The 27924-nt window shown below is 44.1% G+C and overlaps 1 protein-coding gene and 1 long non-coding RNA gene across 2 annotated transcripts; one reads left to right on the forward strand and one right to left on the reverse strand.

Annotated features, from left to right (window-relative positions):
* Window positions 1-300: 300 nt before the first annotated feature.
* LOC125740542 (zinc finger protein 438-like) lies at window positions 301-27882 on the reverse strand. The gene is given in 5 exon segments (XM_049011792.1): window positions 301-2295; window positions 2485-3089; window positions 3091-4163; window positions 6484-6582; window positions 27599-27882. Coding segments are annotated over 4 exon segments (2358 nt in total). The 5' UTR covers window positions 6542-6582; window positions 27599-27882; the 3' UTR covers window positions 301-1673.
* Window positions 17549-18071, forward strand: LOC125740543 (uncharacterized). The gene is made up of 2 exons (XR_007397657.1): window positions 17549-17610; window positions 17931-18071. It is a non-coding gene; the product is annotated as an uncharacterized LOC125740543 (long non-coding RNA).
* Window positions 27883-27924: the final 42 nt, after the last annotated feature.

A 27924-nucleotide genomic window follows, 5' to 3' on the forward strand; every position in this document is an offset into this window, starting at 1 on the left:
TCTAGAACATTTACATTGCAACCGTTTATCAGAAGTGAACCGAAGAAGGTGCTTGTGTGCACTGGAAAGCAGAATGTCGGTTTTTCAGTCATTTTCTTAATACTGGGGCAGAGGAGTCTTCCATCTAAATTCTTGCTTCTCCTTGATGCCACAAGAGCAAATTCCAAGAACGCATTCCATTAGGGAGGACGTCGAGATAATCGACAAACCATGTTTAAATTAGCATTCATCACTTCTCAGGTAATGGAGTCAGTAAACAGACAACCAGATTTTAACACAAACCGAATCCTCAATGGCACATTTTGCGGGCTACGCCTGTTTAATTAGGGTACGGGGAGCCTTAACAGGGAGTGTGGCGCTTGTTAAAATGTTTGTTTACATTTCAGACCTGGCCATTCAGCATGCTTATGAAGTATCAGGGTAGCACTGTATTTAAGTGCTGAGACATTACCCACCTACACAACGTCTGCGTAAAATCTTCCAGAAAAGTAAAAAAAAAAAAAAAAAGAAAGAAAGAAAGAAAAAGAAAGAGCATATTTGCTCAACTCATCCTACATGTACAACAGGGATTACATGTAAAGTATGAGGAGACAGACATCTCCATGAGTGTCGGAGACCCTGCACAGAGGTCATGGGGAGGAAAGGCTCAAAAGTGATTGGCTGATCAATATAATGCTATTAGTACTAAGCATAATATTAGTATTAACCTAAGCAATCTAATCGTACACGCGTGAAATATATTTTACGTTATTCAATGGAATTGGGATAAGTCACATTTATTCACAAATTCCACAATTATTTCTAAAACAAAATTACTGTCCCCACCCTTCTCGCCAGAATAACAGGGAGCACAGAGCCGTTTTTTTCTGTAAAATTCTCTGATTATGCAGATACCACCCCCCCCCCCCATACACACACACACACATACAGAAACCTTCCCAATATCACCCTCTTCCTTGATATCCTCTGCTCTGTGTTCACAGCCCTAACTACAGGTTACCTTAAAGTAAGGAATGTCAGATGACTGTTGGCATATTTATACCTGCTTGGTACATTCTTTGAAAGCCTTAACTCACACCTTACTTCTTTGAAAGCCTTACTGAAACCTCAGTATATTAATGAGACAAGGTTTGTCTTATTTCCATGTAATGTGAAATGTGAAAATGTACCCCATTTTAAATTAGATTGTTTGTACCATATTCCTTTCGTCAAATTTCTGCAGAGAACTTAAGTAGATAGTTATTCTATAAGTAAATGCTGAAGGAGACCAGATCTACACCAGAGGCATAGACACCTGGATGGGACATCATTCAGGTTCCACACATTGCTACATGAAAATGCCCTGGATATATTTCCTGTGCGTCATGCGTACCCAGAGTACACACTATCTCTTTATGTAAAACAAGTTAAATACTATCAACGTGGCCAAAATATTATTTACTATTTATTATTACTTTTCTTACAATACATACAGGCTTCCTGCCATTTTGTGCCCCTACTAAAAGGTAAAGTGAATAAGAGCAGAGGGAATTTGTCATTTAAAATTGAAATCACAGTGGGAGAGGGGTCGCTTTCAGGCAGGTCATTTCCACGTGATGCGAATTCTGTAATTACCGAGACTCAGAAAGGGCGGATGGTGTATCTACAAAGGGGGAAAGTGTACCAAAGCAAGACTAGAAGGTCTCTTCTTCCGCTTCCTGTTTGGGCCTCCCAGGACCCAGGAAGCAGTTCAGAGCTTTCCACAAGAGTGTTGGGTCATTGCAATGGTGCCAGCTCTCCCAGTGGTTCAGCAATTCCTCCTTCGTACTGAGAAGGGCGCTGCAAAGCACACAGTTAAAGGCAGAACCTGCCCTCAGTGACACGTCCTTGGCAACCCCAGCCTGCCCTGAGGCAGGGTCCTCGCTGCCATCAGTGAATATGTCTGCCCCATCCGGCTGCCCTCGGTGGTGGGAGGATATGTCACATGTGACTTTCGAGAAGGAGAGCAGCTCGTTCTCCTCTTCCTCTTCATCCTCCACTTTAAAACTGTTTCCGGTTGCCAGGTTCTTCCTCTCGTTGAGCTCCCTCCAGTAGTGCGCGGCGTGCCTGACCAGCTCATCCTCGGCCTGTCGGCACCCCCGCCGGGCCCCTTCCAGTGGGCGGAGCGGGACATTCTCCTGGTGCACGTGCAGCAGGTGTAGCCGCATGTCGGCGAAGGTAGGCGTGGTGGCCTGGCAACGTGCACATTTGATCTGCAGCTCTACAGGGTCCTCTTGCTCATGGCCTTGCTCTTCAGTAGAGTCTGGAGACATCATGCTGGAATGACAGAAGAGCATGCCGTAATGCACAAATCTGGGGTACAATATCAACAATTCACTCATAAGTGATTGGAATTACCACTTAAGGAAATATAAAACTTTTCTACAAGGACTAAAGAGCTATGAAATGAAGAATGCAATCAATAAATATCTCCTCAGAGTATGAAGGTTGAAAAAGATAGATTACCCCTCAACTGGGATGTCATCCTCATGCTGGCTAATTGAGGGCTCCACGGTGAGATTGACTTTATGAACCTCCCGCAAATGGCTGAAGTAAACACCCACGTAGCCAAAGGCCTTCTCGCAGAACTGACAGAGCAAGGTATTTCTGGGCCGGCTCTCAGCATGGTGGTGCAGCTTCACCTGAGCGTTGAGGCTGCCAGAGTGGGTTTTTCGACAGGCAGGGTTGCCGTGTTGCCTGCCGTTGGTGTGAATCCTCATGTGTCCCTGAAGGTGGTTCCTGAAGCGGAAGCAGCGGCCACAAACCGGGCAGCGGTGAGGAAAGCGGCTCCCCAGGTTTACGTGGCCACTTACCGCAGCTCGTTGGGGACCGTGCTTGACAGAGGTGTGACCTGACTGCTGAAAGTCCAATGTCCTGTTTGAGGGCTTGTCGTTGAGGACAAACTCCTGTCCTAGGTGCTGGGGCGCAGGAACGGAGGAGACAGCCACCAGCTGCGGAGGCACCTCCCACATCAGCAGTGGCTTTGGCATTATGCTGCGGTATTTCTTGGAAATATTAGCAATTTTTTCATTTTGACTTGCTGGTGCTGGTTTCTCCGGAACCCTTCGCCGGGGAAAACGACAATGACCTCTTCTTCCTGGCCTCGAAAGTCATGTCCTCGAAGGCCTTTCTTTTTTTTGCCCTCTTCTTCAGCAATGTACAGGGCCCCATATTCTGAAAATCGGTATCCTGCGTTCGCATGCTGTTAAGAGTCTGTTTTTGACGCGTTTCTTGAGTAGCAGTGAACGCTGTTGCGGCAACTGGCAAAGGATTCACAAGGCACGGCTGAGGCTCCGGACATTTAGGTTGCAGCTTAGCCACAGTTAAGTCCACACCTTTCTTCCTTGGGTATGGAAGTATCGGCAGCTTCCCCTTGGGAGGTGAAGGGACGAAGCGGACCGCTTTACTGAAGACTGTCGGAGAGAGAATGGTGGTGGCGACCCTACCAGCTGGGGGTAGAGTCAGCTCAGTCAGACATTGCGTGTTTGGGGACCCATCCTCTGGTTTGATTGCAGAGTTCTTTCCACTCATCACCGATACAGGGATAGGTGGACTAGCTGCATCCGATGCCTGAATGTTGGACTTTGCTGCGTCTACAGCATCTTTGCCAGTCTCAGTCCCTGGCCCAAGATTCTCTGTCAGCAAGGCTGTGGACACGATGTCAGGAGATCTCAACGGGACAGGTTCCAGTCGCTCTAAAGTCGAGCAGACATCCACGTGGTCCTTGGGCCGGACTTGTGCCAGACCTCGTGTCTGCCGAGCCACCTTGCCGGAACTCACTTGGACTTCTTGAAGCTTGGCTTTTTCCGGCGTGCCTTTTACTCTTGTGGGCCGGTACCTGGGAATGGGTAGCTTCATGCTTTTGTCAGCTGAAGTGTCCCTCTGAACGATCTGTGGCTGAGACGGGGACTGAGAGGACACCGATGTAGGTAGGGCCACCAGGGAGTAGGTCCCTTCCTGCCCTGCCACTTGCATCAGAGCATAGTTCTGGGCGGGGACGACAATAGATCTGGGGCTGACTGGCGTAGTGGCCTCAGGCAGAGTGGAGGGACCCCGGCAGGGCAGAACAGCGTGGCCAGGACCTGCCATGGGTGCTTTTGGAGCGATATTTCGGAACTGGAGACTCTTCGTTGACCTTGGATCATCTGCCAAAACAACAATGCTTGTTAATGTATAAGAAACGCCCATAAAGTTCCGGCTATTGGGCTGACTTTCATCTGACACTAAAGCTTAAATTACTTTAAACACAGCTGAGACTAAGCATGCAAAAATGGAAAGGAAAAGAATTCTAGATATTGATCAGATTTAAAACTGATATTAAAAATGTAAAATTTAACTTTAAATACTTCTAACACCATGCAGTGTGCAACCATCTGTATCCAATTTAGTATCCAACTAGTGATGTTATTTCACGGTTTCAACTTTGAACCCAGTAGACTGGACAGATTGTATCTGAAACAAGTGTGATTAGCTTTTGAGATCTGAATTTTATTACGAGTTTATCTAAGGAATTTTTTTTGTTTTTCCTCTTTTCAAAGCTGCAAAGTGTGATGCAATCTGCCTAAATGGATGGGACCTCAATGACTTCAGTGATTGGACAAGAAGATAATGAGGAAAGAAAAACAATTGCACAAGCTGAATAGTCGCGATTCAAATCCTAAAGTCCCAAAATGCCCTTGTGCCTGTAGTCTCACGTCACTGATACCTGACAAGATAAATGATGGAATTCCAAATGTTGGTTCCATACTTGGAACATGTGTATCCTAGCATATCCTAGCATATTCTATCTGGCCTTTACCTTGTGCATGCTTGGGCAGAATTAATTTTGCTATCAGTCATCCCTGGGTGATATAGCATTGAAGGGTGGTGAGACATCCTGAACTGAAATTAGCATCAAGAGATAGCAGTTTCTCTCAACAAGGTCCACCGTCCATATGAAACCCTTGTGTAATAATAATAATAGATACTTTACTGATCCCCATGGGGAAAATGCTCTTTGTAGAGTAAGCTGTCTGTGAAGGGCAGAGGCTGGGTTTGAACCGGCGACCTGCTGATTACAGGCACACAAGCTGCGGTAAGATACACTCCCTTTACATGGCTGCCCACCTCCCATGTCACATCGTATAAGTCCATGTTCTTCGCATCTGTCTGGTCACAACTGTTGCTGCATGCGCAGCAAAGGGATGCATTTTATGCAATTATTATGACCATGAGCCAAGTCTCTGGATTTTAAAGAAAACATTCCGACAAGGTGTTTTACTGACAGTAGGCAGGCTGCCTGGATCTCCCCAAGAGACCAGCTTATCAGGATGAACCACCCCAGGAGAGAGTGGACTGTGATACCAATTGCTTATTCTTATCAAGTTATATATAGTACCCAGTAATGATTTAAAACAGGGGTGGCCAGTCTTATCCAGAGAGGGCCGGTGTGTTTATGCGGGTTTCCACTACAACTCCCTAATTAGATTACTAATTAGAGGACTGGTTAGTTGAAGAGGCCACACACCTGGATTTGAACAGTTACCCAAAGGTTACCCCAATAACCTGCATACACACTTGCTCTTTGAGGATATGATAGGCCACCCCTGACTTAAATGAACCAAAATAAATCTTGGTAGAACAGAGCCCTCTACATGTATCAACAACCAGACGATGGTGTTCCTCATCTGAAGATGAGCTATGGGACCTTATTGCTAGTGAAGGTCTGTATCAGTTTCCATGATTTACTGAGGCTGAAGTTCAGGACGCTCTGAGAAGTCGTTTTTACAATGAAGGAAGAGCCTGTGAGAAAGGGTAAGTCTGCCGTTTACATAGCTACTCAATGACAGCTGCCTTCCCCTTTCCTTGTTCTACCCTTTCAGCTTTGCAGGCTGCTCCTGCTATGCAGCTAAGGTTATGAGAAACATGCATAACCAAACCCTTCAGACAGCCATCTCAACAGGTCAGCCGGGACTTTCCACTGCCAAAGTCATAACTACCAGTACCTCACACTTGGGTTAGTGGCCCTCTGTGGCCCTTCCCACCCCTGACAGACCAATAATCGTTGCTCTTTTAGACTTCTGGATGGTACATTAAAACACTGAAAATTCCCTATAAGAGTCTATTGTAAGCATCGGTGCCAGTCAAACCCTGTGCCACCCTGCAGAAACTTCACTACTGGCATCACCGCCCCTCCCTGACAAACTTCACTGTCCAATTTCGCTTGGTCTTGCTAAGTCGGCACCCCCTTAGAGGATGGCACCCTAGGCGCCGTCTACAGGACTTACTGGCCCTGGTGACCATATAGGTTCCGCCAATAACATATGGAACACTGACGCCATGCTGTGTGTATATAAACTTCTGCTAACGCTACGCCCCCTTTTCAGCATGGGTCTGTTCACCGGTCTCTCAGTTAGGGACCGTCTCTCGATTCCCGGGTGGAGAAATGCAAACTAAGCTCCCCCGATCTCCGGTGATGCGTCTTACTTTGCACTTGTGATTTCAAGGTGGTGTTCTGATTCATCTTCTGCTCTTGGCTTTTCATTGCTGGGCCGCGTTCCCCCTCCCCCTGTCACATCAGGTTCCCTGTAAAGAACGAGGAGAACACGCATGTGAGAAGGTTAGTTCCATCTGCTCCAGGCTCGAGGCCTAGTTCAGAAACTGTAAGCAAAAAGCACCCGACTGCCACCCAAGCAGAGATCCTACGATTTTAATTTAACACAAATGCTGTTCCTTAGCACTCTAGGATAGTGAGATATGTGGGGTATTTTCCCCTTAGAAATATTCCTATTTTGAGGGGGGGAAATAATGTAACAACAACAAAATATTACAAATAATAATAAAAAGTCATAAAAAATTATTTAAAAAAATAAACGTTATTCGTTATGGTGATCAGATAATCCAGGGAGGACACTTCAAGTGACTTAAGATGTTACAAACTACTTTAAACATGAAGGGATCCTGTGCTTGGCTAAACAGTTCAGCTCTTCTTATCCTTTGACTCACTCACTTCCTTGATTGAGAGACTCATCCAGCTGTTTCACATTAACAATAGTGACACGTGCATGATTGCAGGAGACTGACCAATCAGCAAGTGCCGCAGTGAAATCCGGGACCTTTGAATCGAAATGATCGAAATTTACAAGCCCTATCCTAGATCAAAAAGTGTCCCTGCTGACATGGATGATCTGGTCAACCCTAGTCATTACATTTTGACGGTGTTTCAAAGGTCTCTGGAAAACAAAGTCACAAAGTGGAACAAGGTCTGTACCTAATTTTTTCCAATGGACCAACAGAAACGCGAGTGTACAGATGCATGTCATGATCTCCAGGACACTCTGGATGTGGAGCCAGTGCTCCAGAGAAGCTGCTCTGGGGTCAACACATACCACCCCCTCCCCCGTTGCTGGTGAAGATGTACTTTGGTTCCAGTTCCACCTACCCCACAAATACCCAATAGGCATCCCATCTGTGTGCACAGCCTGATCAGCAGGACAGATGGCTCTGAGAAAGCACAGTCATCACAGCTTGTCTGCACTCCAAATTCACCCTGAACTTCAGATCAGTCTTTTCCAGACAGCAATCAGAACATCAGGGGAGATCATTCGCACACATCGCTTTAATTTCAGGTAAAAAAAAAATACAAAGCGGTTGTTGTTCATCTTCTCCGTGATTCCGGCAGAGAGGAGAAAACCAGATATAGGAAAGCCCACTCCGGCGAAAAGAGGTTTCTGTTTCGGATTACTTTCCCGAAGCGCAGGACAGGTCTCAGCTGGGAGGAGACTATGCAGAATGAAATTTTGGGTGTGCTTGGGTGCGTTCCGGAACAGGGAGGCAACGTCCCAAATTAAAAATGGAATGTATGGTCTGTGAACTGGGAGCTGGTGGTGACCTGCTGTGGGCGGCTAATACTTGTGGTCGGAGATGTGTGTCTAAATTATTACTAGTCCTAAGGCCAGATAGACTGACGCTAAAAGCCAGCAGAGGTTACAGTACATTAAGCTAAAATGCCGTCCTTAGCGAAGTAGCTTAGCTTCCGCGCTAACGGCGACGGTCTCTGACTCACTCTGCTGTCACGAGGCCACGTAAGACTGCGCTAGGTGTCATCAGGATGAGCAGAAGTGGGAAGGGAGGTGGAAGAAGTGATAGCCGCAGCGACTGTGTCACTTAACAAATGTCCTCATTAAGATGCATTTAAAACACTTAAAACAAGACAGGCACAGGCAGTATGGATGGGGAAAAAAGGATCGCGATTGGGTCCTGAGGTATTCTGTTCTCTAATATGGCCCCTCCCTCAACCTACCTCCTCTAAATATGTAGGGGGGGGGGGGTAGACTGGAGCCACTGACACAAGGCTGATTCTTTATAGCTGCCCAGGGTTACCAACTGAAACCAAGCACTGGTCGCTGGAGGCTGAAAAGACCAAACAGACAAAGGCTGAAGACCACAACCGCACTCTGCTGCAGCAAGTAAGCAAAACAAGACAGGACCTGCTGCCTGTAAGAGGAGGAGCTGGGAAGCTTCTGGCTGAGACGCGAGGAACGTCCCGGCCTCCTGCTGGACAGTGCTGCTTACATCTTATAAGCGACGTTTCTGAAGTTCAGAAATCGTGCCAGAGAAACCTTTCGGGAGAAATTTCTCGCTAAGAGATGAAGCGTTATTAATGTCGGCTTTATTAATTCCTCTTTTCGTCTTTTGTCAGCAGAATGCTCACCGCGTGGGATCGCTTCAGCCACTGACCAATGAACAGGAAGCATGCCAGAGATTTTTTTATTTTTGTTTAAATTGCCGCCGCCTTTGTCTTTTTTGACTCCACCTGCTGCCCACACACTAGCATCCCATTCTCAGCAAGGGTCCCCAGCGAAGACTCGGGGCCTGAAGTTGGGGGCTGCCAGTGTAGCGACTGCGCCGACTGTGATCTGTTGCCCGGAGGGCATCATGTCAGCCCAGCCTTCACCTGAAACAGACTCACTCAGAAAAACTGCTTCCATAGCGATCTAACAAGGGAAATATTGCATCACGACTATTTATCTTTCGACCCAATAACACAGATCCATTCTGAGTAATGAAACATAATGGTCATGGATGGTATTCAAGGAAGATGTTTAAGCAAGATTCCAACTTTAATATTAGTCTCTGACATGTAAGTGAAATGAGAGAATATTGAATCGTATCTCCTAACTACTTATCCAGTTGAGGGTCTTGGAGCCTTTCTCAGGCAGCACCGGACAGGGGGACACTGTGAATTGGATGCTAGTCCGGCCGGCCGGCCACACACACACACACACACACACACACACACACACTTCAACAGAGCAACAATCACACACTATGAGCCTATTCTCCTCCTTGTGCACTTGGGAGTAGGCTGTAGCTCAGTGGGTTAGGATGTTGCGCCAATAACCAGAAGGTTGCCAATTCAAATCCCAGGGTTTGCAGAATAATTTCACCATCGGGCCCTTGAGTGAGGCCCTTAATCCACTCCTGCCCCCAACTGCTCTAGAGAATCTGCTTTCTCAAAAATGTCTGCCATTTTGCATAAAAGCATCTGCTAGATAAATAAAAGTAAATAAATATGCATATGCAGCAGGACATACTAACAGTACACACACAGTAAGAGAGGGCATCAACCCGGAAAGCACAAACATTTCCCAGCCTGCCTCTCGGTAGGCTTTAAGCTGCCAGCCGCGTCTCATGTGACCAAGGGGTTTTCTGGGAATAACTGACATACTTTTGACATTGTTCCCTGAAGTGAAAGGTTCTTCTGCTAACTACGTGGCATTTATTTTGATCTGTGGTTTTCCTCCTCAAAAAGGCTTTGAGTGGGGTAGGTTTGGACTGGCATAGCTAGTGGGTTTGTGTGGGCAACTAACACATCTAGCAAAAACCTCACCCTACACTGCAAACTTCCTCTTCAAGTCCAGCTTCATTCAACAATAGAACAAAGCACCTGAATAATATTCCTTTCATTAACGGTATTTTTAAAAGTGCCGGTATTAGCCGCAATAGCAAAAACAATATTACTCTTTTTTTTCCCCCACACTGTGCCAGGAGCTCCAGCAGAAAGGAGAGCGAAGAGGACATTGTGGAAATGAGTTATTTGGCAACTTCTCCTCCTCCTCAGCTCGTCGCACCTCCCACCTGACGGAGGCGTCGCTGTTCAGATGCGCGCAGTGCAGTTCCTGCAAAGCAGGCGCTCCAAAGGCATTAATTAGCCGCATGGCCGCCTATCCGTTTATGTGACGCGCCTTCATGATACCACGCTGTGATACAGTGAGAGACCCACAAACAGGCTGTCGGTGTAAAATGAGCCTGTAATCAGAGTGTCTCCACACGCGGCTGCAGCTGCACTTTGCAAACTTCAGGAAGTGGCCGGCATTGTTTATATATATATATCACATACAGTTTAAATACCTTCATTTATCTAGCTGTTCTTATCTGATTGTTTTGGGCTATTTACATTTTGCGCTGGCATTTTCATGTTCTCCCTGAGTTTGCGGGGACCCTCTCCGCGTACTCCAGTTTCCTCCGGCAGTCCAAAAACACATTTTAGGTCAGTGTTTCCCAACCCGGTCCCCCAGGACTACCGGCTGGTTCACATTTTTGCTCCCTCCCAGCTCCTGGTGGGAGCAAAAACATGGACTGTCTGAGGGGGGGGTCCCCGAGGACCGGGTTGGGAAACACTGCTTTAGGAGAACTGGCATTTCGAAATTGCCCATGTGATGGAATAGCATCCCGCCCAGGGTGTTCCCTGCCTTGCTGGGATAGGCTCCAGGTTCACTGTGTCCCTGTACTGGATAAGCAATTATGGAAGATGGATGGATAGACAGACGGATAGACAGACGGATGGGCAGTGATTCCCCCAGAAAGGACTTGAACCTTTAGCCTCGATGTTTTAGCAACCATCAATGACAAGAACTGCAACACTGAATTAACTAGACAACAGTAACAGAGTAACATACTTATTCTTTTAGAATTATCTGAGATCACACCAGTGGGGAATTCTCTAAGAAACTGCAAACAAAGAAACACAGAAATCTACTGGGCAACCACATAAAATATTCTATGACTGTGTCTGGCAGAGACTGTAATTCAGCAACACGGGGGATGTTTTTCACAGCTTGGTTCAGCTATGTTTTTCTTATTATGAAATATGTCAACTTGGCCTTCCAAGCCTTGATATTAATATTTTCTGAAATGTAATACTTCATATGCATTTTTAGTTCCTGTTCCTTCCCAGGCTTTCAGATGCTTGCATTTAAGATTCTAGTGTCTGGTTCTAGTTGCCAGGAGTTGAGTGACATTTCCCTTTCTTTGGTTTAATCACGAGTCAAGTGTATTCAGGGGCTAGCCATGCCTATCTCTTCACACTCCCACGATTCCCTTTCCTGAGCTCCCATTGGGTGAGCCATGGCTCGGACATGAGTCCCGATTGGCTTGTGCTGTGCCAGATTTGCATAGAGAGAGTGACAGATCAGCAAATCCCATCTGCTCACTGATAAATAACGAACAGACTGGCTGCATTACTTGCCGGGGCGATCTTCATGGGGCAAAAATGTGCAAAGGATTAAGAAAATCGTAAAGTTTTTGGAACTATCAGACAGCCCAACCACACTTATCAAATTCTAGTTTAACAGCATAGGTCCCACAACCCGTGCTTTTATTTAAATAAATAAATAGGCCACCTCCACACCGATCCTTTCTGCGGCTCTTCACCCAGCTCCAGTTATGCCTGTCGCTACTCCGTCACGCCCTTGAAATGCACCCGGGTTCCGCCCAATTGGGCGATGAAATGATTTTTAATTAGCAAACTGCTGATTGGTTGTTTGAAAGGGGGTAGGAAAGGCGTCAGCTTATTTAGGAGAAGAAGATGATATATGCTGCCGAGCTGTCTTCACCTCAGCCTTAAGGAGTACGAGATCCCCAGGTTTAAATCTGAGGCTTCGTACCTAATAATAACAAATATGACTCAATGAAAATCCATGACACCTTAGTCAGAGTCAATTCTAATGCAATAAACAAAATACAAATCTTATTTGAACGCATATATATGGACAGAATAATAGAAACAGCGCACGATAAAGTTCTCTATCCTTAGAGTAACTGAATCAGTTACACACTGAGCTACAAAAATGCGTCTTGATTATCTGAATGGTAATTAGCAGCTATGAAAGAGGTCTGATAATCCACATTTTGATAGGTTTTCAAGAAGAAAAAAAAGTGAGGCAAGTCCGAAAGAGGTCAAATAGGTTGAATAACAATCGCAAAAGATGGTAAATTATTTATTGTCAATGGGAACAGTTTCAAAAATCATGATAGCATACAGTGTATCAAACATGCGTGGAGACAAAGAGGGCTGAAGACAAAGCTGAAATTAACAGCAAGGCTGCCAATCCGAAACTACTTGCCCAGACCAATGTATGAGGACTGAAAACTTGGTGGAACTAGTGCAAACCCTGGACTTCTGGACAATAAAAATGTTATATGACATATTTAGTCATCTTTCACCTTCCTCACAGTTTACGTGCTGAGGTGCCTTCAGCCTTCAATGTTGATCCAATTGTCTACTCTGCCTGGTCGAATGGGAGCCAAGGAATATGATGTCATTTTAAAGGACCAGATGCACCTTACGGTGCACAAACTGTTCCATCAGTATGTTCCTGCATTGGAAAATTGTAACTCCCAATACAGACTTCTAAACAAATTGATTTCATGAAGTCAAACACGACACACTGACACGCTTCAGGACTCATCTGCTAACATTCCTAGATGAATCAAAGCCGTCCAAAAGGCACAGTGTGACTCACTTCTTATCAGATCCTTGGTATCCATATATTGCTTGGCATTTCTGTTATTTTGTCCCCCCCCCCCGTGCATAAACATATTTAGCTTCTCCCCTTAACACTTGGTCTATTTCGATACGTACATTTGAACTTCGATAAGGTTTTCCTACTCTTGGAAGACTGTGCCAGTTGCACAAGAAGAATACAGGAAGTTCAAAGAACCTTTATAACTTTCTGGCAAGTAGAATGTTTACTACTTGGTGTAAGGATTCTTCAGGGAACATCATGCTGAAATAAAACCCTTGCCTCTACTTCCCAATGCAAGGGCCAACCGGGTTGTTGACAGCTCATGTCCCAGTGCAATGGCTGGTATAACTACAGATGAGATTTCTAAAATAAAAATAAAAATATCTTAAATGCTCATTTAGGGGCGGCTTGGTGGTGCTAACCATTGCACCACCATGCCGCCCCTAAATGAGCATTTAAGATATTTATATTTTTATTTCAGAAATCTCATCTAACGGAGACATTACACTGCTCACACCTATGAAGTCAAACCCTTCTTACAATAACAACGCAATTGCCTCTCTTCAATCTTTTGTATTTTCTGGAAGACAATAAAGCCCATTTATCTAGAAGCCGGATAACTCTATTACAAATGTTTAGTACACTAAAGGACACTATTCAAGAAGGGCCTTAAATATTAATTTCAACACTGGGTTCTTGATTAGCAGCTGGGTGTTGGGACGGCAAAGATTAGCATGGAAAACATAGAGGGAAAAAAGAACGATAGACGGTTGGATATAACTGCTTTAAGGTGTTTGTGAGCTGCCTGTTCCTGTAATATCCCACATACATTTTGCTTGCCAAATATACAAGAAAAACACTTTTCCTTTTTTTGGGGGTTTCAATATAGTGGAAGCACCTCTAACAGACTAGTTACACTGAATAATAATAATAATAATAATAATAATAATTCACAGATGGAATGCAGCTCTGGAAAAAGATTTAGAAAGCACTTCCTTTCTTTTTAAGAATCTGCATTGTCAAATCCTGGTTTCCGGGTTCTGCTGGTGGAAGGCTACACACTTTAAGGTAGCTGCTTCCAGGCTCAACATTTCTAAGGTAGCAGTACCCAAGAACAATGTGAATCAGGAGACACTGGGAACGACCAAAAACTAGCCAGGCAGAGGACAGAAGCGATTTCCTAATGCCATCAGATGGCCTGATGAAAGGGCCGATGGCATCAAAGTGACCATCAAAAAGAATGGGAAATATTAAGTGGTATGAAGTGCACTGCTAGGACAATTCATAACACACTGCTAGAAGCAGGACTGAAGTTCCATAAAGCAAGGAAGAAGTCCTTCATTAATGAGAAACAGGAAAGAGCCAGGCTGGTGTTCGTAAAAAAAAAAAAAAATTGAATTTTACAATTTTACACATAAATAGAAAAATGAGTGAAACAAAAAATTTTGCTGCGGTATAATTTTTTCCCGAGCTGTATATTAGGATCAAATTCAAGCCTCTCTATTCCCTCGCCCCGTTATCCTCTGTGTGATCAGCATTTTGTACTCGTCTCCTGCTTAACTTCCTACATGATGCTCTTCACCAAGTTCAGCACTCCTTGGTCTCAGATACTTCTCAATGGACCAGGAAGGAGCCCCACACAGCGATCCTGCTAAACTAATAACCGAAATGTTTCGGCTTCGAGTCCCGTTAGTGACTCGAAACTGAGCTTCCTAACCTAAACCGATCCAGTAAAACTTCGGACTGCGCGGGAGTAAGATATTTCAACGCTGAAAAGTGTCAACTTAGCAGGTAAATAATATGGCTGGTGTTGAGCATGTCGCTGGTGAGCAGCTAGTGATGCCCATTATCGCATTACTAACAGCAGGTGAGGCTGTGGGATCCCAGCCCTGGAAGGCAGCAGAAGGAACTCTGGAGTATGGACATGGTCCCGTTTGCCTGCGCCAGGTCAGTAACACAGGGACGCCATGCCCAGTTTACACAACTTGGCTCTTTGACGGAACACGTGTCCGAACTGGATACCAGGTTTTATTAAAGGGTAATAAAGACTCAAAGGGTCATTTTTTCCAGTTCCCTCCATCTCACCCGCTCTCTATCCCGATTTGATGTTACACAAATATACCGGTAGGTATTTTTCACCATAAAGGGAGTTCTGGTCCGGTGCCCCGGATCCGCCTCACTGCAGCCGCATACCAGCCGCCGCCCTCATCCATACCAGCGGGCACACTCTTTCGCCTGGATGATTTCTGATAGCTCAGTCTAGCCAATGACGCGCTGGCGAGCTGACGCTATCGATAGCGTAATCTCATTTTACATGCAAATCCACATTGGCGCTCCGAACCCAAACGAATCCTGCTGAATGATTCGGGGGCGACGCCAAGATCAGGGTGGCTGTTGCCGGGCACAGCTCACATCTAGCGGACGGCACGCGAGAGCCAGTCTGAAACACGGCCGTCCCAAATTGGCCGGTGTCCTATTAAAACATTTTCTGGATTTGGTTTCCCTTGTCTGCGGCAGATAAGATTAGGAATCATGTGCCGGGGGGGGGGGGGGGGGGGGGGGGGATGTGCCCTCTGAAAATAGCCATGCCGTTCAGAGCGTATGTGGAGAGGCCAGTTGAAAGTAGGGTCTGCTCTGCGACTCTACGGCGCATGGGAAGCAGCCGAGGGGGCATGACTGCGGAGTCGCGGCTGATCGCAGCAGACTCTACATGGAACACTCAGCCAGACACATGAACTTATCTCCTCGGCTTTGGCTCTACACAGCTTCTTCTCAAGCTCCACTGAACCTCGGAGTCCTTATCCTCTCAAACGCACTCTCAGAACCCAACATGTGGCCGCTTCTTTAGCACGGCCGCCGTTCTCCAACATACTAACCCTAGTATCGCCGCTCCCATCACTAATCTGAGTGAGGTCTTCGCTGCGAGAAATGCCTTATAAAGGTGCATTACAGCTTTTTTGTGCCCAAAGCTGTACCAAGAGCTCCCTGGGCAGAACTAGGAGGGAATCTTCTGGCAAGGAAATACAAACAAAGGTGGGTGATAATATCTTGCAGCTGTTCCCGATACCAAATTAACTTTAGCCAAATGAAAAGCTGTCAGCTCTATTTTAGATGGTAAGAAAATTACACCTCTTTGCACTTGTGTCTAGTATTAAACTACAATTAGTGTGCCACTTCAATGGCACAAGCTGAAAGCAGCAGCCTCCCGCCTGCGAATATTACCTCCCTGCTTCGTCCACTTGTACACGACTCACATCACCCATTTACACATCAACAGCACTTTAAGTGAAATTATTGCAGCAGTGCTACATAAAGTAGGACAATATTTACACTGGCACAAATATCATATTTATAAAATAATTGCATCAGATAAGCATCTGAACAGATTGTAACCTTAGGAAAGCTATGAAGGTTCAAAAGCGAACGTTGGTTTTAAAAATAAACAAATCCAATGCCCGATTTCTACCTTATGCTTTTCATGCACTGGAACAGTTTCACAACTCTGATTAATGTGGCGTATCAGATAAACACCAGCGATGATTCACAGCCAGAAAGGCCAAGCGGGTTTGACTGGCTCCTTTTGCGACGCTAACAGTATGGGCTGCACAGCACCGCCGGTGCCAGGACACCATCGGTCACTCACATGGCACCAAAACTATGGTGGCTCGCCAGCCTTGAGCTCAAAGTTTTGTCCTCTGCTTATGAGTCCTGTGTGCACCATAGTGAACAAAGCAGAATCTTCAGCAGGGCCTCTGACAACCATCCTCATGCGTTTAAAAAGAGACAAGCAAGGACACCAAGCAAGGAGAAACAGATAAACTGTGTTGACTTCAAGTGTGGGCAAACAAATAGGACCGGGAATAAAGAGGAAATATTTACTTTAAGGTTTTTATGTGGACGGTGGGGCAGCAGTGGGCGAAACTCAACTCGTGGACCCAAGTGGAGTAGCCAGAAGGTGTCTCCGACTTGCCAATGATCCACATTGAAGGGAGAGGTCAAAGATCAGGCATTATTGGCAAACATCTCAAATCGCACAGCACCAAGGGGACCCCGAGTTTACAGGTGATTCCAGGGAGGCCTTTGAGGACTCGAGGCAAACACACACATGGCATGAAATTGGGTCCCCGGGGATCTTGGAATGGGAGGTGAAGCTTGCCGCTTTTCATCTGTGAAGAGCCATGCTAAAGATATAGTCTCCCATCAGCCATGACTGAGGGTCAGCTTTTGATTGGTTTGTTCCACAAAAGGAACACAGTAATAAGAGGATGTTAAGGTAGTCTGCTGTGCCTTTAGCTTGGAAGAGTAAGACTCTAGTAGGCATGTTTTGTGGGGAATCAGAAACGCTCAGAATCATAGCACGCTGATGTTCGTATGAGCTAGTTCATCCACATTCCAATTTAGACGGCTCTCAGCACCTACCCTTGGGTTGAAGTACTTAACATGCATCCAGGTACATACTGGAACCAGCAGGCTTCAAGTCCATTGATTGTGCAATAAAGATGTCCTATAAGACCTGCCTTCGAGGTTAATGACCCTACTTGGCTTGACAGTTTGGAAAGAATCCTCTTAATTGCTATGTTTATCTGAGAGTATACTTTAGCGGCCGCTTTCCTGAAGCTTTGAAGCCGATCTGATGTTTAAAGTAAAAGATCACACATTCTATAAATACAAACTTACTGACCTAGCTAGCTGTCATAAGTCAATAACACCATTTTCTCCTGGCTAATTTCCAGCCTTGCCTGTAATTAAACGAACGACCAAATCATGCACCGTGAAGACCTGGCAGTGCCGAAAAACAAATAAGGTGACATTGCGTCGATCAGACATAAAACTGTAGGGGTATGGTAATCATCTAATTATTAGCTATTAGCATCCACAGCTGTCCAGAAACACAGCTGTGCATGAGAGAATGGAGCATATGGGTCTGAAGTCGAAGCTTCAACAAAAATGGGAAAGCAAAGATGTCGAGGATGAGGGCATTGGTCCCAGAGTAGAAATTCTGGCAGAGATTCTTTCATGGGGGATGGATGTTTTATACTCCTGCCACTGCACATAAATACATAAAAATCATACAGGTCAATGAATGTTATGACATCCTGCCCTCTTGATTTATTGGTCTTCCAGATGTTGTTTGATTACACGGATGAATGCAAAGAAATGGTGGAGTGGAATCTTAAACCTCAGAGAAACAGGCGATCAGGACTGACCCTCTCGGAGAAGCCCACTGGGACTGACTGACTAGTACAAGAGCGGAGGTTCTCATTTGAGGCTTGCACCAGGCACAAGAAGCCTATTTATAACAATGAGGGCCAAAGTGGAGATCCATCACTCATTAACGTCAGTGCGGAGAGTCGAAACGATCTGTTCCAAAAGTCTATGCCTTTGCTGAGTACCTTTGGCAGCTTGAGTAAGGTCATGTAAAAAGGACAATCTGCCAGTGAAGAACATGGCATGTTTCACTTTGCATGATTGGGTCTGCAGTGAAGATCATTTCAAAATTTAACCAGTTTAGGAGAACGCATGTTGGTCTGCAACATCAACTGCAACAAAAAACAGGAGCCTCATGTTTCCATGATCTGCTACAGAGGCTGTTGGTGATTAAGGCTTGGGGAGTAATTAGTTCAAGCACCAATGTGTCTAAATTTAGAACCAAGAGTTTCGCCGGTCTGTCAGTGCATCAGGCCTGAGGCCTGTTGTCATATATGTCTGGACTCTACTTGAAACACAGATCACGTCTAAACCATCTTGACTGGTCAGCATGTGAAAATTCAAGTTTTTCACAGCTACGGAACTATAGCAAAGGAGGGCAACTAAAAAGGCATTTGGGTAGGGATTTACTCTGCTGAGCAGATGCCACTGTCGTAATTATTGAATTTCAAATCAAGAGAAATATAAATTGTTTCTCTTTCAACTTTTGGGCATTACTGCCAATTACCGCTGTAATGATGCATGCAGTTCTTATCTTTATGAAAACGCTACAATTATTGAGCTTTCCTATTTTAGTCTATCTGTTCATAACAAACACAGGCAGATCAGAATTATTTGCAGACAGCTAAAGCCCGTAGTAGTGTAGCAAACCAGAGTGGAGGTAGAACGGTGTACGGTCATTTACCAGAGTATGCCGCACAAGGCCTAGCCTGACATGAACAGGGGTCCCGGAACGAACACATTACGAAAGTATGCGTTATCCTGAAAGCACTAAAGGAAACTGAGGGAGGGAGAAAGAGGGGTAGAGAGAGAGAGAGAGAGAGAAAGAGAGAGAGAGAGAAGCGAGCTCTACTCTGGGAACAAGAGCGAGATTTTTATCCTTAAAAAACAGGAGGTTCCGCCCACACATTCACCTGGGACCGTTCTTGGCTGAGGCAGGCAAGCCAGAAGGTTATAGGAGCCTGGGAATGTTTTAAAGTCAAGAAGGCAATCATAGTACAGCGAAAGCAGAGGGGGAACCAGGCAGGAAATGTGAAAAGTAACCCTTTCCTGTAGTGAGGGAACATAAAGGTGGCCGTTCCCATGCAGGCCTGTAAGTCCTAGGAGGAACGTACAGGTATAGCCACGAGGAAAGAAAAATTAAAATGCGTGTTGAGCAGCGTTTCCCAATCCGATCCTCAGGGGCCCACAGCCGGTCCACATTTTTCCTCCCTCTAAGTTCCCTACCAGACAGTTCACATTTTTGCTCCCAGAGAAAGACTGGTGTAGAGGGATGCAGCTGCTACGCCTCCTGGACTCACAGGGCCAAACACCTGGGACACCCAGGACAGAATACAGAACGTACCAACGTCAGCCTGAGTGAGTTACAGGTCTGAAAGCAGGTCATCAGACTGCATAGGAGAGCCTTTCAATAAGAGCAATTCAAGTGCAGGTAAGTATCCCATCTCACCAGTACTCTGCTTCTGAAATGAAAATTAATTTTGGATCCAAAATACTAACTGTCAGGCAAAAAGTCCAGCAAGACATAAAGCAAATGTAGCAACATAGTTTATATATATAAGCATAAAAAGGGGATGCATAGAATTATTAACATTATTAATTAAAATAATCTGCATATGTATGTTTTGCTCTTAGACATATGCACTACAGAGCTGAAATATCATGCATCCTTCAGACGTAAAAAGTGTGCATGAGAGTTTCGTTACGTTCTGTTCTTCTGAGAGCACAAATGGGGTTTCAGAACCACAAGCCTGTTTCCATCAACAGACAGCTGGAGCAGAAAAGAGCTTCAACCTCGCATTTGTGATCACGATACATCAGCACGATGGCCTGGGACAGGTGTAGCTTAACGGGATCTACAGAAAAAGCCACATGCGAAATAACGCCAAATCACATTCCTTCTTAGAAAAGATTTCCATTTCCCTAATATAAACACAGTTGGACTTATCTGAAAATATCAAATTTTTTTTTCAATTTAAGTGCGTCACTTTGAAACTAAACACCACAAACAGCAACATATTATCTCGAAAGCTATATCGTGTAGAAAAGGAAGAAGAATAACCACGCCAATTTCTCGGCCAATCCCAGCTCTCCTGGAGTGGCCTTTTTTTCACGTGGAGCTGGAATGTCGAGGCGGAGCAGCTGGATGGGGGCTGATGTGTGGAGAAGGCAAGGCTGATCGGGGTCCAGCCGTCCAGCTGGGTGCCATTACTCCATCTCTGACACGCAGGAAATGAACAATCATTTAGGACTGACAGCTACTCGCACAAACTTACTGTCTCCCCTTTAGAACCCCCCGCCCCCCCCCCCCCACACACACACATATGGGATTATAGCATGTTAGCATTAAGCTATAGGTTTACTTCACTACATTAGTAACTAAGATTTCCTTATTATAAAAACCACTATGTGCAAAAGAATGAAAAAAAAAAGAAACAACCGCATCATATACACTCTTGTGGTCACGAGTTACAGATCCTGTGAAATGGGGGGGGGGGGGGGGGGGGGCGTTGAGTGACTGTCTGGTCGTCCCACCTGTAAGCAATTACCCCACATTTGTGCTTCCTGCGAGCACAGTGACTGCATTTAGACCACACTTGGAACAAGATGGAAGTCACCCGTCAATGGTGCAACTCATTTTCACTCATTTTTAACACTATTAAAAAACAACATACAAACGTAATCTGTTTGGCTCTTAAACTGCTTAAGAAAGCATCAAGCTCTCGGGGGACACAGTCACTCTTCCGTTTCCATGGGATCTAAGGAACCAACCGTGGATAGAAAAAAATTCTACAAAAAAAATCCAAAAAGTTTGAAATAGCAAGAACTGAATTTTCCGCATGCCGAGCACTACACTGAATCCACGTGAATGAGAAAGAAAATGTTACACTGTTGCTGATATGTACTGTGTAGTTCTTGTCATTAAGCCCTAAACAATACAGTATAACCATTATCTGCACACAGCAGTTACACTGTATTATTATCCAATATTATACATTCACATTTTATGATATTACTGTACACAGCACCAAGGGACGACTCCAGCTAGCTATGTAAGCTGTATGCTCGGACAGAGAATGGATTCCGAGCGCATACAGCATATGGTTTAGCTCAAACCGGGTATAGGCACAAACTGAGAGCAGTTATCTAGCACAGCACAGTACTGATGCAAAGTAATAAGGCAGGACGCGGAGTCCGGCCACGGATTCATATTCCTAGCACACCGCTCGACAGGACACATCTGGGCAGGCGGTAAAACCCGCGCGATCTGAAGAGGCTTTTATTCTCATGACGTCTAGAGAGTGGTCAAGTTTCGTAAAAGGACGACAAGAGGGACAGGCATTTCCGGGATGTTATGTAAGGTGGGCAGAGACACGGCGAGCTGCGGTCCAACTGCTGGGGCCTTAAAGCCTAATTAAACCCAAGAAACACCGGGAGCGGCAATTACGGACCGAAAAAGCCCCAGTTTCTGAACATTTCTGCACTTGAAAATGACATTTCAAGAGGGATTATAATAGCAGGCATGTTATGTCAAGCTGTACACTACTAGCATTTTAAAGAATGTTGCAAAAAAATGCGCAAGGGACAGAACATACCAATAACCAACCGATTTGTGTGAAAATCTTTTAGTGGGACTCAAATTGCAGATTCTTCCTTTTCAGGGGTTCAAAGCGCCAGCAAGCTCTTCAATAAGCTCTTCTGGCGTAAACTAGCGGGACCCTCTCAGACGAGAGCCAAAACCAGACAGGAGCTGCTTTTGGCCTGGCGAAAAACGCTTAGCCGTGGGATTGCAGGGGGCCTCTGTGTGCCTGACCTGGAAACACATGTAGCTACAGCCATCATAGTCATAACTGCAGCTGAGTCCATAACAGTGGAAGTAACGCGGTTACTAGCCCTCTCTCCCACTTAACCAATACTCACCATATTGTTTTGTAAATAATTATATACTTCTTTTGTTATTTTTTGCCTGCTGTAATGTTCCTTACTCTTTTTACATTTGTAACTATATATCTGTTTTGTTTTTTTGCCTGCTATATATATTCATTGCCCTTTTTACATTTGTAAATAACTATATATTCGTTTTGTTTTTTGCCTATTGTAAATATTCCTTGCCCTTTTTACATTTGTTTAACAGATTCTTTTTCCCAAAACAATGAACAGCTGAGGATCAGAGTCTGACAAATGGGGTTGAGGCCTTGTTCAAAGGTCTATTAGGGAAATTACCCTAACCCTAAGCCACAAAGACACAACATATACAGTACCAGTCAAAAGACTGTGCACGCCAAGCTGCCTACAAAGGAGAGTGATATGGCAAATGCTGGCGAACACCAATAAGCGATTATTTAAAAAATAATCGTACTGATTTTCTGGGAGGATCTGCTTAAATAAGTTTAAAGGGACACCCCACCTAAATAAGTTAAAAAATAAATAACATTCCAAAAATATGAAAAATGTATTTCTTTTTTAATAAGAAAACGCCAACTCTGGCAAACAACAGTCCCAGAGCACTATATTTTATAACTGCATACATCTATATAAACATTTATAATAGAGAAGGGCTCATCATCAAGTGTGACAAACGTAATTTTCACAGTAATATCTTTCGATTTTGCAGTGTCTGCACTGAATTTTCTTTTGCTATCAAACGCTTGCCTTACTGACAGACTAGCATTATCCAGCAGTATTGTAGCCTTCGTTATTGGAACGGATTTGTTTTTTCAGAAACTCTTCATAGGTTTCACTGTCTAGCCTTAAGATGAGCAATCAAATTTGTTGTGTTGAAATGTAAACTAGAAGATCCTCCTCATGAAATTTTTAGCAGAACAATGTTGACAAAATGCACTTTTAATGGCATTAAAATGATTCCACACAAGAGACATTTTTCTGACTGTTTAGTATGTGGGTGTGCAAAGCAATATGGGTCACTTCAGAGGGAATTATCTGAGGCACAAATTGGCTCTTTTTAACTACTGGTCGATTACTGTATCGGCCAATATAGATAGTTGGTCCATACAATTCGTGCATCTCTAGCGACAGTGTCACGTCACTTGACCTGGCCACCTGACCTAAACCCAGTAGAGATGGTTTTGGAGAAGTTTGACCAGAGAGGGAAGGAAAAGCAGCCAATGAGTGCCTGTAGAATATATGGAACCTCCTTCAGGACACCTGGAAAAGCATCCCAGGAGGTCACCTCACGGAAGGAGGAGACAGTAGAGTCAGCCAGTAATTGGGGTTAATGGCCTTGCTCAAAGGCCCAATGGTGGGATCACTCTGCCAACCCAGGGATTTGAACCGGCAACCTTCTGAATCGCAAACCACAGAGCTGCCCCCAAACAAATTATTAATTTTTTTGGCTTAATACTTTTTTGGTCAGTACATAATATTATATATGTTGCTTTATAGTTTTGATGTTTTCATAATTATTCCAAAATGTAAGAAATAGTACAAATACACCTTTCTATGGGTTGGTGTGTCCAAACTTTTGACTGGTACTGCACGTAAACCTACTTGCCTAATAAAATGCCGCTCTGCTGAAACTCTCACCATATGCATTTTGAAAGTGCTAGAAACAACTTGGGAAGCAGAGCACCAGAGCAAAGTGTGAGAGAAAGACCTCAGAGAGTCATTTTATCTTCAGTTTCAGTGCGGGAGGCTGAGGGAGTGAGTGTACTCCACCAACACTCAGATAAAACCAGCGCATTATGCTATTCAGCAGACCGAGAGCAATTAAATGCCTCACAAATTTTCTGTCATCTTTATTTATGGAGTTATAATGTTTCCATCTCATACTGACATTTCCAAAGTAACAGAAAATAAGGAGAGTGTTTCATGAACAGCATGACTTTTAATTTTACAAGCATTACCGCTATTAATTAAAAACTAGTTTATCGCATCTTTTGGAACAGGGTTGATTCAAGCATCAATTACTCTTAGTCTGGTAGACAAAACATTTAAAGAATTTTAAGCAGTACAAATTGGCCAAGTTACTCAAGCTTAAAATAACAACTGGTTGAGTAAAGGGGCTGAAACTGAAGGGGCAGAACCAATATGTATAAAAAAAAAATAAAAAAGGATTCTTCATATAAACTCTTATACATCTGCTACAGCATATAAGAAATGCAGGAACACTCACTGTATATAAACACACACACAGACACATATTTCACATACTATATATAGACACACATATATATACAGAAATATATATTTATATATTCATATGTGGCTCAGTGGGCTAAGCCTGTGTGCCTGTAACCAGAAGGTCGCCAGTTTGAACCCAGCCTCGACACGTCTGCGGGTCCTTGAGCAAGGCCCTTGGGACACCCTGGATCTTGCAACAGGTGGCTGCCCCTTCGCACAGAACTTACTCTACAAAGTGCAAGTTGGAAGATGTATAAAGATGCTTTATTTATCCCCTTGGGGAAATTATCAATTATTATGATGTGTGAGCATATAAAAAATATATATGTGCAAACAAATATGAACATACACGCATATATGTGGATTAGGTGTATCCCACAATGTAGCAAAACCTGTTACTTTGAAATTGTGGGGACCGTTTTTCGGGTTCCCACAAAGATCTGTGAATGCATTCGATAAAGTAAACATGGCAAAAGTCTCGTAATTTGATTGGCTACTTATGGTTAAGGTTTGGGCTGGGTTGGGGTTAAGGTCGCCATGTTGGGATTAGCGTTCTCCCCATAGAAATGAATGGAGAGTCTCCTCAAAGATATAATTACGAACATGTCATGTGTGTGTGTGTGTGTGTGAGAAGACTTCAAAAATGCATCTTAAGCTACGCATGTCCTAGAATAAAAGCAGGGACGTTGCACGTGAATATAATGCTGTTTAACGTGTTTAACGCTAGAAGGCCTAACCCAGCTATGTAAGCCACCTGCCCCATTTCCTGTCCTAAGTGACCCAGCAGCCAGACTCGCATGGCTTCCTGTTTATACTCTGTGTGGCCTCAATCGTCAGCAGGCCAGCCCAGGCGACCTGTGACACAGACGCCCCAAGCACGTCAACGCATCCTACAGCTTACATCAGTGTTTCTCAAGCCAGTCCTCGAGGAGCCCGAGACGGTACACATTTCTGCTCTCAATTACCTGAAAGTTGGGAGGAAGCAAAATCCTGGACCATCTGGGGGTCCCCGAGCACTGGTTTGAGAAACACTGGCTTATATCACTATCGTACAGAGTGCCTCCTCCTTTTTCCACACCATCCCTCATCCACTAGAGAGCATAATCCGACTCCGCATATTTGCAAACTGTTTTTTCTTATGCAGTACGCGATATTTTTCCCTCCCCATGCAGAAGAAAATCTGCTGTAAGATGTACTAGCTTCTTGAATCTCCTTAATATCCATGCCTTCTGTGAAAAAAAAGACAATTGCAGGTTGCAATTACACATAGTGTGGCTCCTCAGCATGTTTATTAAACCTGACTTGGGTCTTTCATCCTTAAAGAGAACACCACTTCTGTTTTCCTAAACTGCTTGCGGAACTCAGGCCAGCAAGCATCTTCTAATCTAATACGTAGCCTAATACATTGTGTTCTTCCTCTCAATGACCTCCCACTGATGCATGCAATTCGTCGTCTTCTGCATGGAATTATGTCATAATTCAATGTTTATCAAAAATCACCGTCACTGAACCATTTTACGATGTACTAGGGCAAAACCTAACTGGCTTAATGCATTCCTAAAAGTGTATATATTCGATACGTGACAAAGTGGGTATTGTGGGTGTTTTTTTTTGGGGGGGCGGGGTGTCTATATGAGTTATTGTCCTTGTTTCCCACAACAAGCAGGTTAGAGAACCAATGACAGTCATGTAAAGAGCATCCTACACATCCTGCCTCGAGCCCAGAACTGCTGTTCCCTCAGTCTGTCCCAGATAGTTTTCACAGCTGCCAGCCCACAAGGAAGTGCTTCCCATGCATTATTCAGAAATGGGATAGACTTCCTCCACTGCCACAGGGAAAGTGCAGAGAGAAAACTTGGGTAAATGAGAGAAGGGTAAATGAGCTTTGCTTCAAACACAAGAGCATAAATAAAAATACCTGTCAAGGATGTTAAAGAACAGAATAAAGACCTTTACGTAGCAATCTGACTCTCAAAGTTGACTAGATAAACTGTAGATATTTGAATCCAGGTATAATAGAAACTTTTGTTATAACATTGTTTTTCTTCCTTTTGTGTCACACTAATACTAATAATTATAATGCACAAAGCAGACTTATGTATGACCATCTATTGCTGATACAACTTGGGAACCAGGCACATAATATGTCGTGGGTTAAGAGAACCTCGGTTTCTGTGCACGTTACAACTCATTTATCCTGAAGCCCATAAAGGTCAAATCCTTACAGTCATTTCAGAAAAAAAAGATGCACCCTGAAGAAGAGTTATATTAACAGCTTATGTTTCCACAAGAATGACTCGTCTGGATGCACAAAACATTTGCCTAACAACAAAACATTTTCCGACATTTACAGGGCTATAACAGAAAATCCACGGCCTAGTGGCACTACAAAACGTGGATTTACTAAGCAAAACCATTCATTTGGAAACTAGTTAGTACTCTTCAATCTTTAAAACTATTCATGGCATAATCAATCACATAGAAACAAATAATACCCATACGACAATAAAACAAGAAAATCACAAAAATAACGCCTAGCTCAAAACTGATAAAGAATGCCGAATGCTAACGCGGACAATCGGTTTAACTAAAGATATAAGCGTTAATTGTTTAAACGCCCGGAGATCGTTGCACTGAGAGAAGAGTTTCAATTATGCAGCATTCCCTTCTGCTTTAGTTTTAATGGTGCATTTCATAACAATTAGACACGTGTATACCATTATTTAGTAATCCGGTTTAATGTTGTGCGGTTGTTATACTAGGTGCACAATCCTATATATAACGCACATAAGGATTGTTTACATATAGCCGGAATCATATGACGATCGTAAGACTTGATTCGTTGAAATGTACATGGGTCGCAAATGATATTTTCGATGATTGATCCAGGCGTTTCTATTCAGCTATGAAAAAGCCCGATATGTAACGCCTGCTCTCTTCTATTCGTTTCGTGTTTCGTAATGTACAGTTGGGCGATATCAGAGTGTGTCTGTCTGCTTGAGTCGAGTCACTGTTATTGTGCAACGTTTAAGTGTAGATCGTCCGTGTGTTTCCTCAGTTCATCGGTTGTTTGTGTTTTTGCTCCTTGCACAAGAAGGCCAGAGCCTAAACACTCCTATTCAGCCGAGTCAATAATGAAAATATAGCCTATATTACAGCTGTTTTTTTTTAATTTTGCGACAAAGCAGGTCCTCATCAGACATGTTAAAATGTGCAATTCTCACCTTTTCTGTTTTTCATCTGTGTAGTATATCCTTGCTATAATTAATTCTCATTTTGCATTGCATCGCAGGACAGCTGTTCCACTACAGCCATTTTGGGTAATTGCTACTTCTCACAAAATACGGGGTGATAATCATTAACAGACTACTCAGTTGATCATTCCCTCGTACTTAAGAATTTGTGAAGCATTTTCATTGAAAATATATAATGCAATTAATGTATGTCCTCGTAATTTATGGCTTTTTAAGAAGTTTGTCTGTAAATAAGCGATGCCATATTGCATGTATACCCTCGATCTATTACATGGTATAGCCCAGGAAACGCTACG

The sequence above is a fragment of the Brienomyrus brachyistius genome, chromosome 4, assembly GCF_023856365.1.
Source record: "Brienomyrus brachyistius isolate T26 chromosome 4, BBRACH_0.4, whole genome shotgun sequence".
Classification (NCBI taxonomy): Eukaryota; Metazoa; Chordata; class Actinopteri; order Osteoglossiformes; family Mormyridae; genus Brienomyrus; species Brienomyrus brachyistius.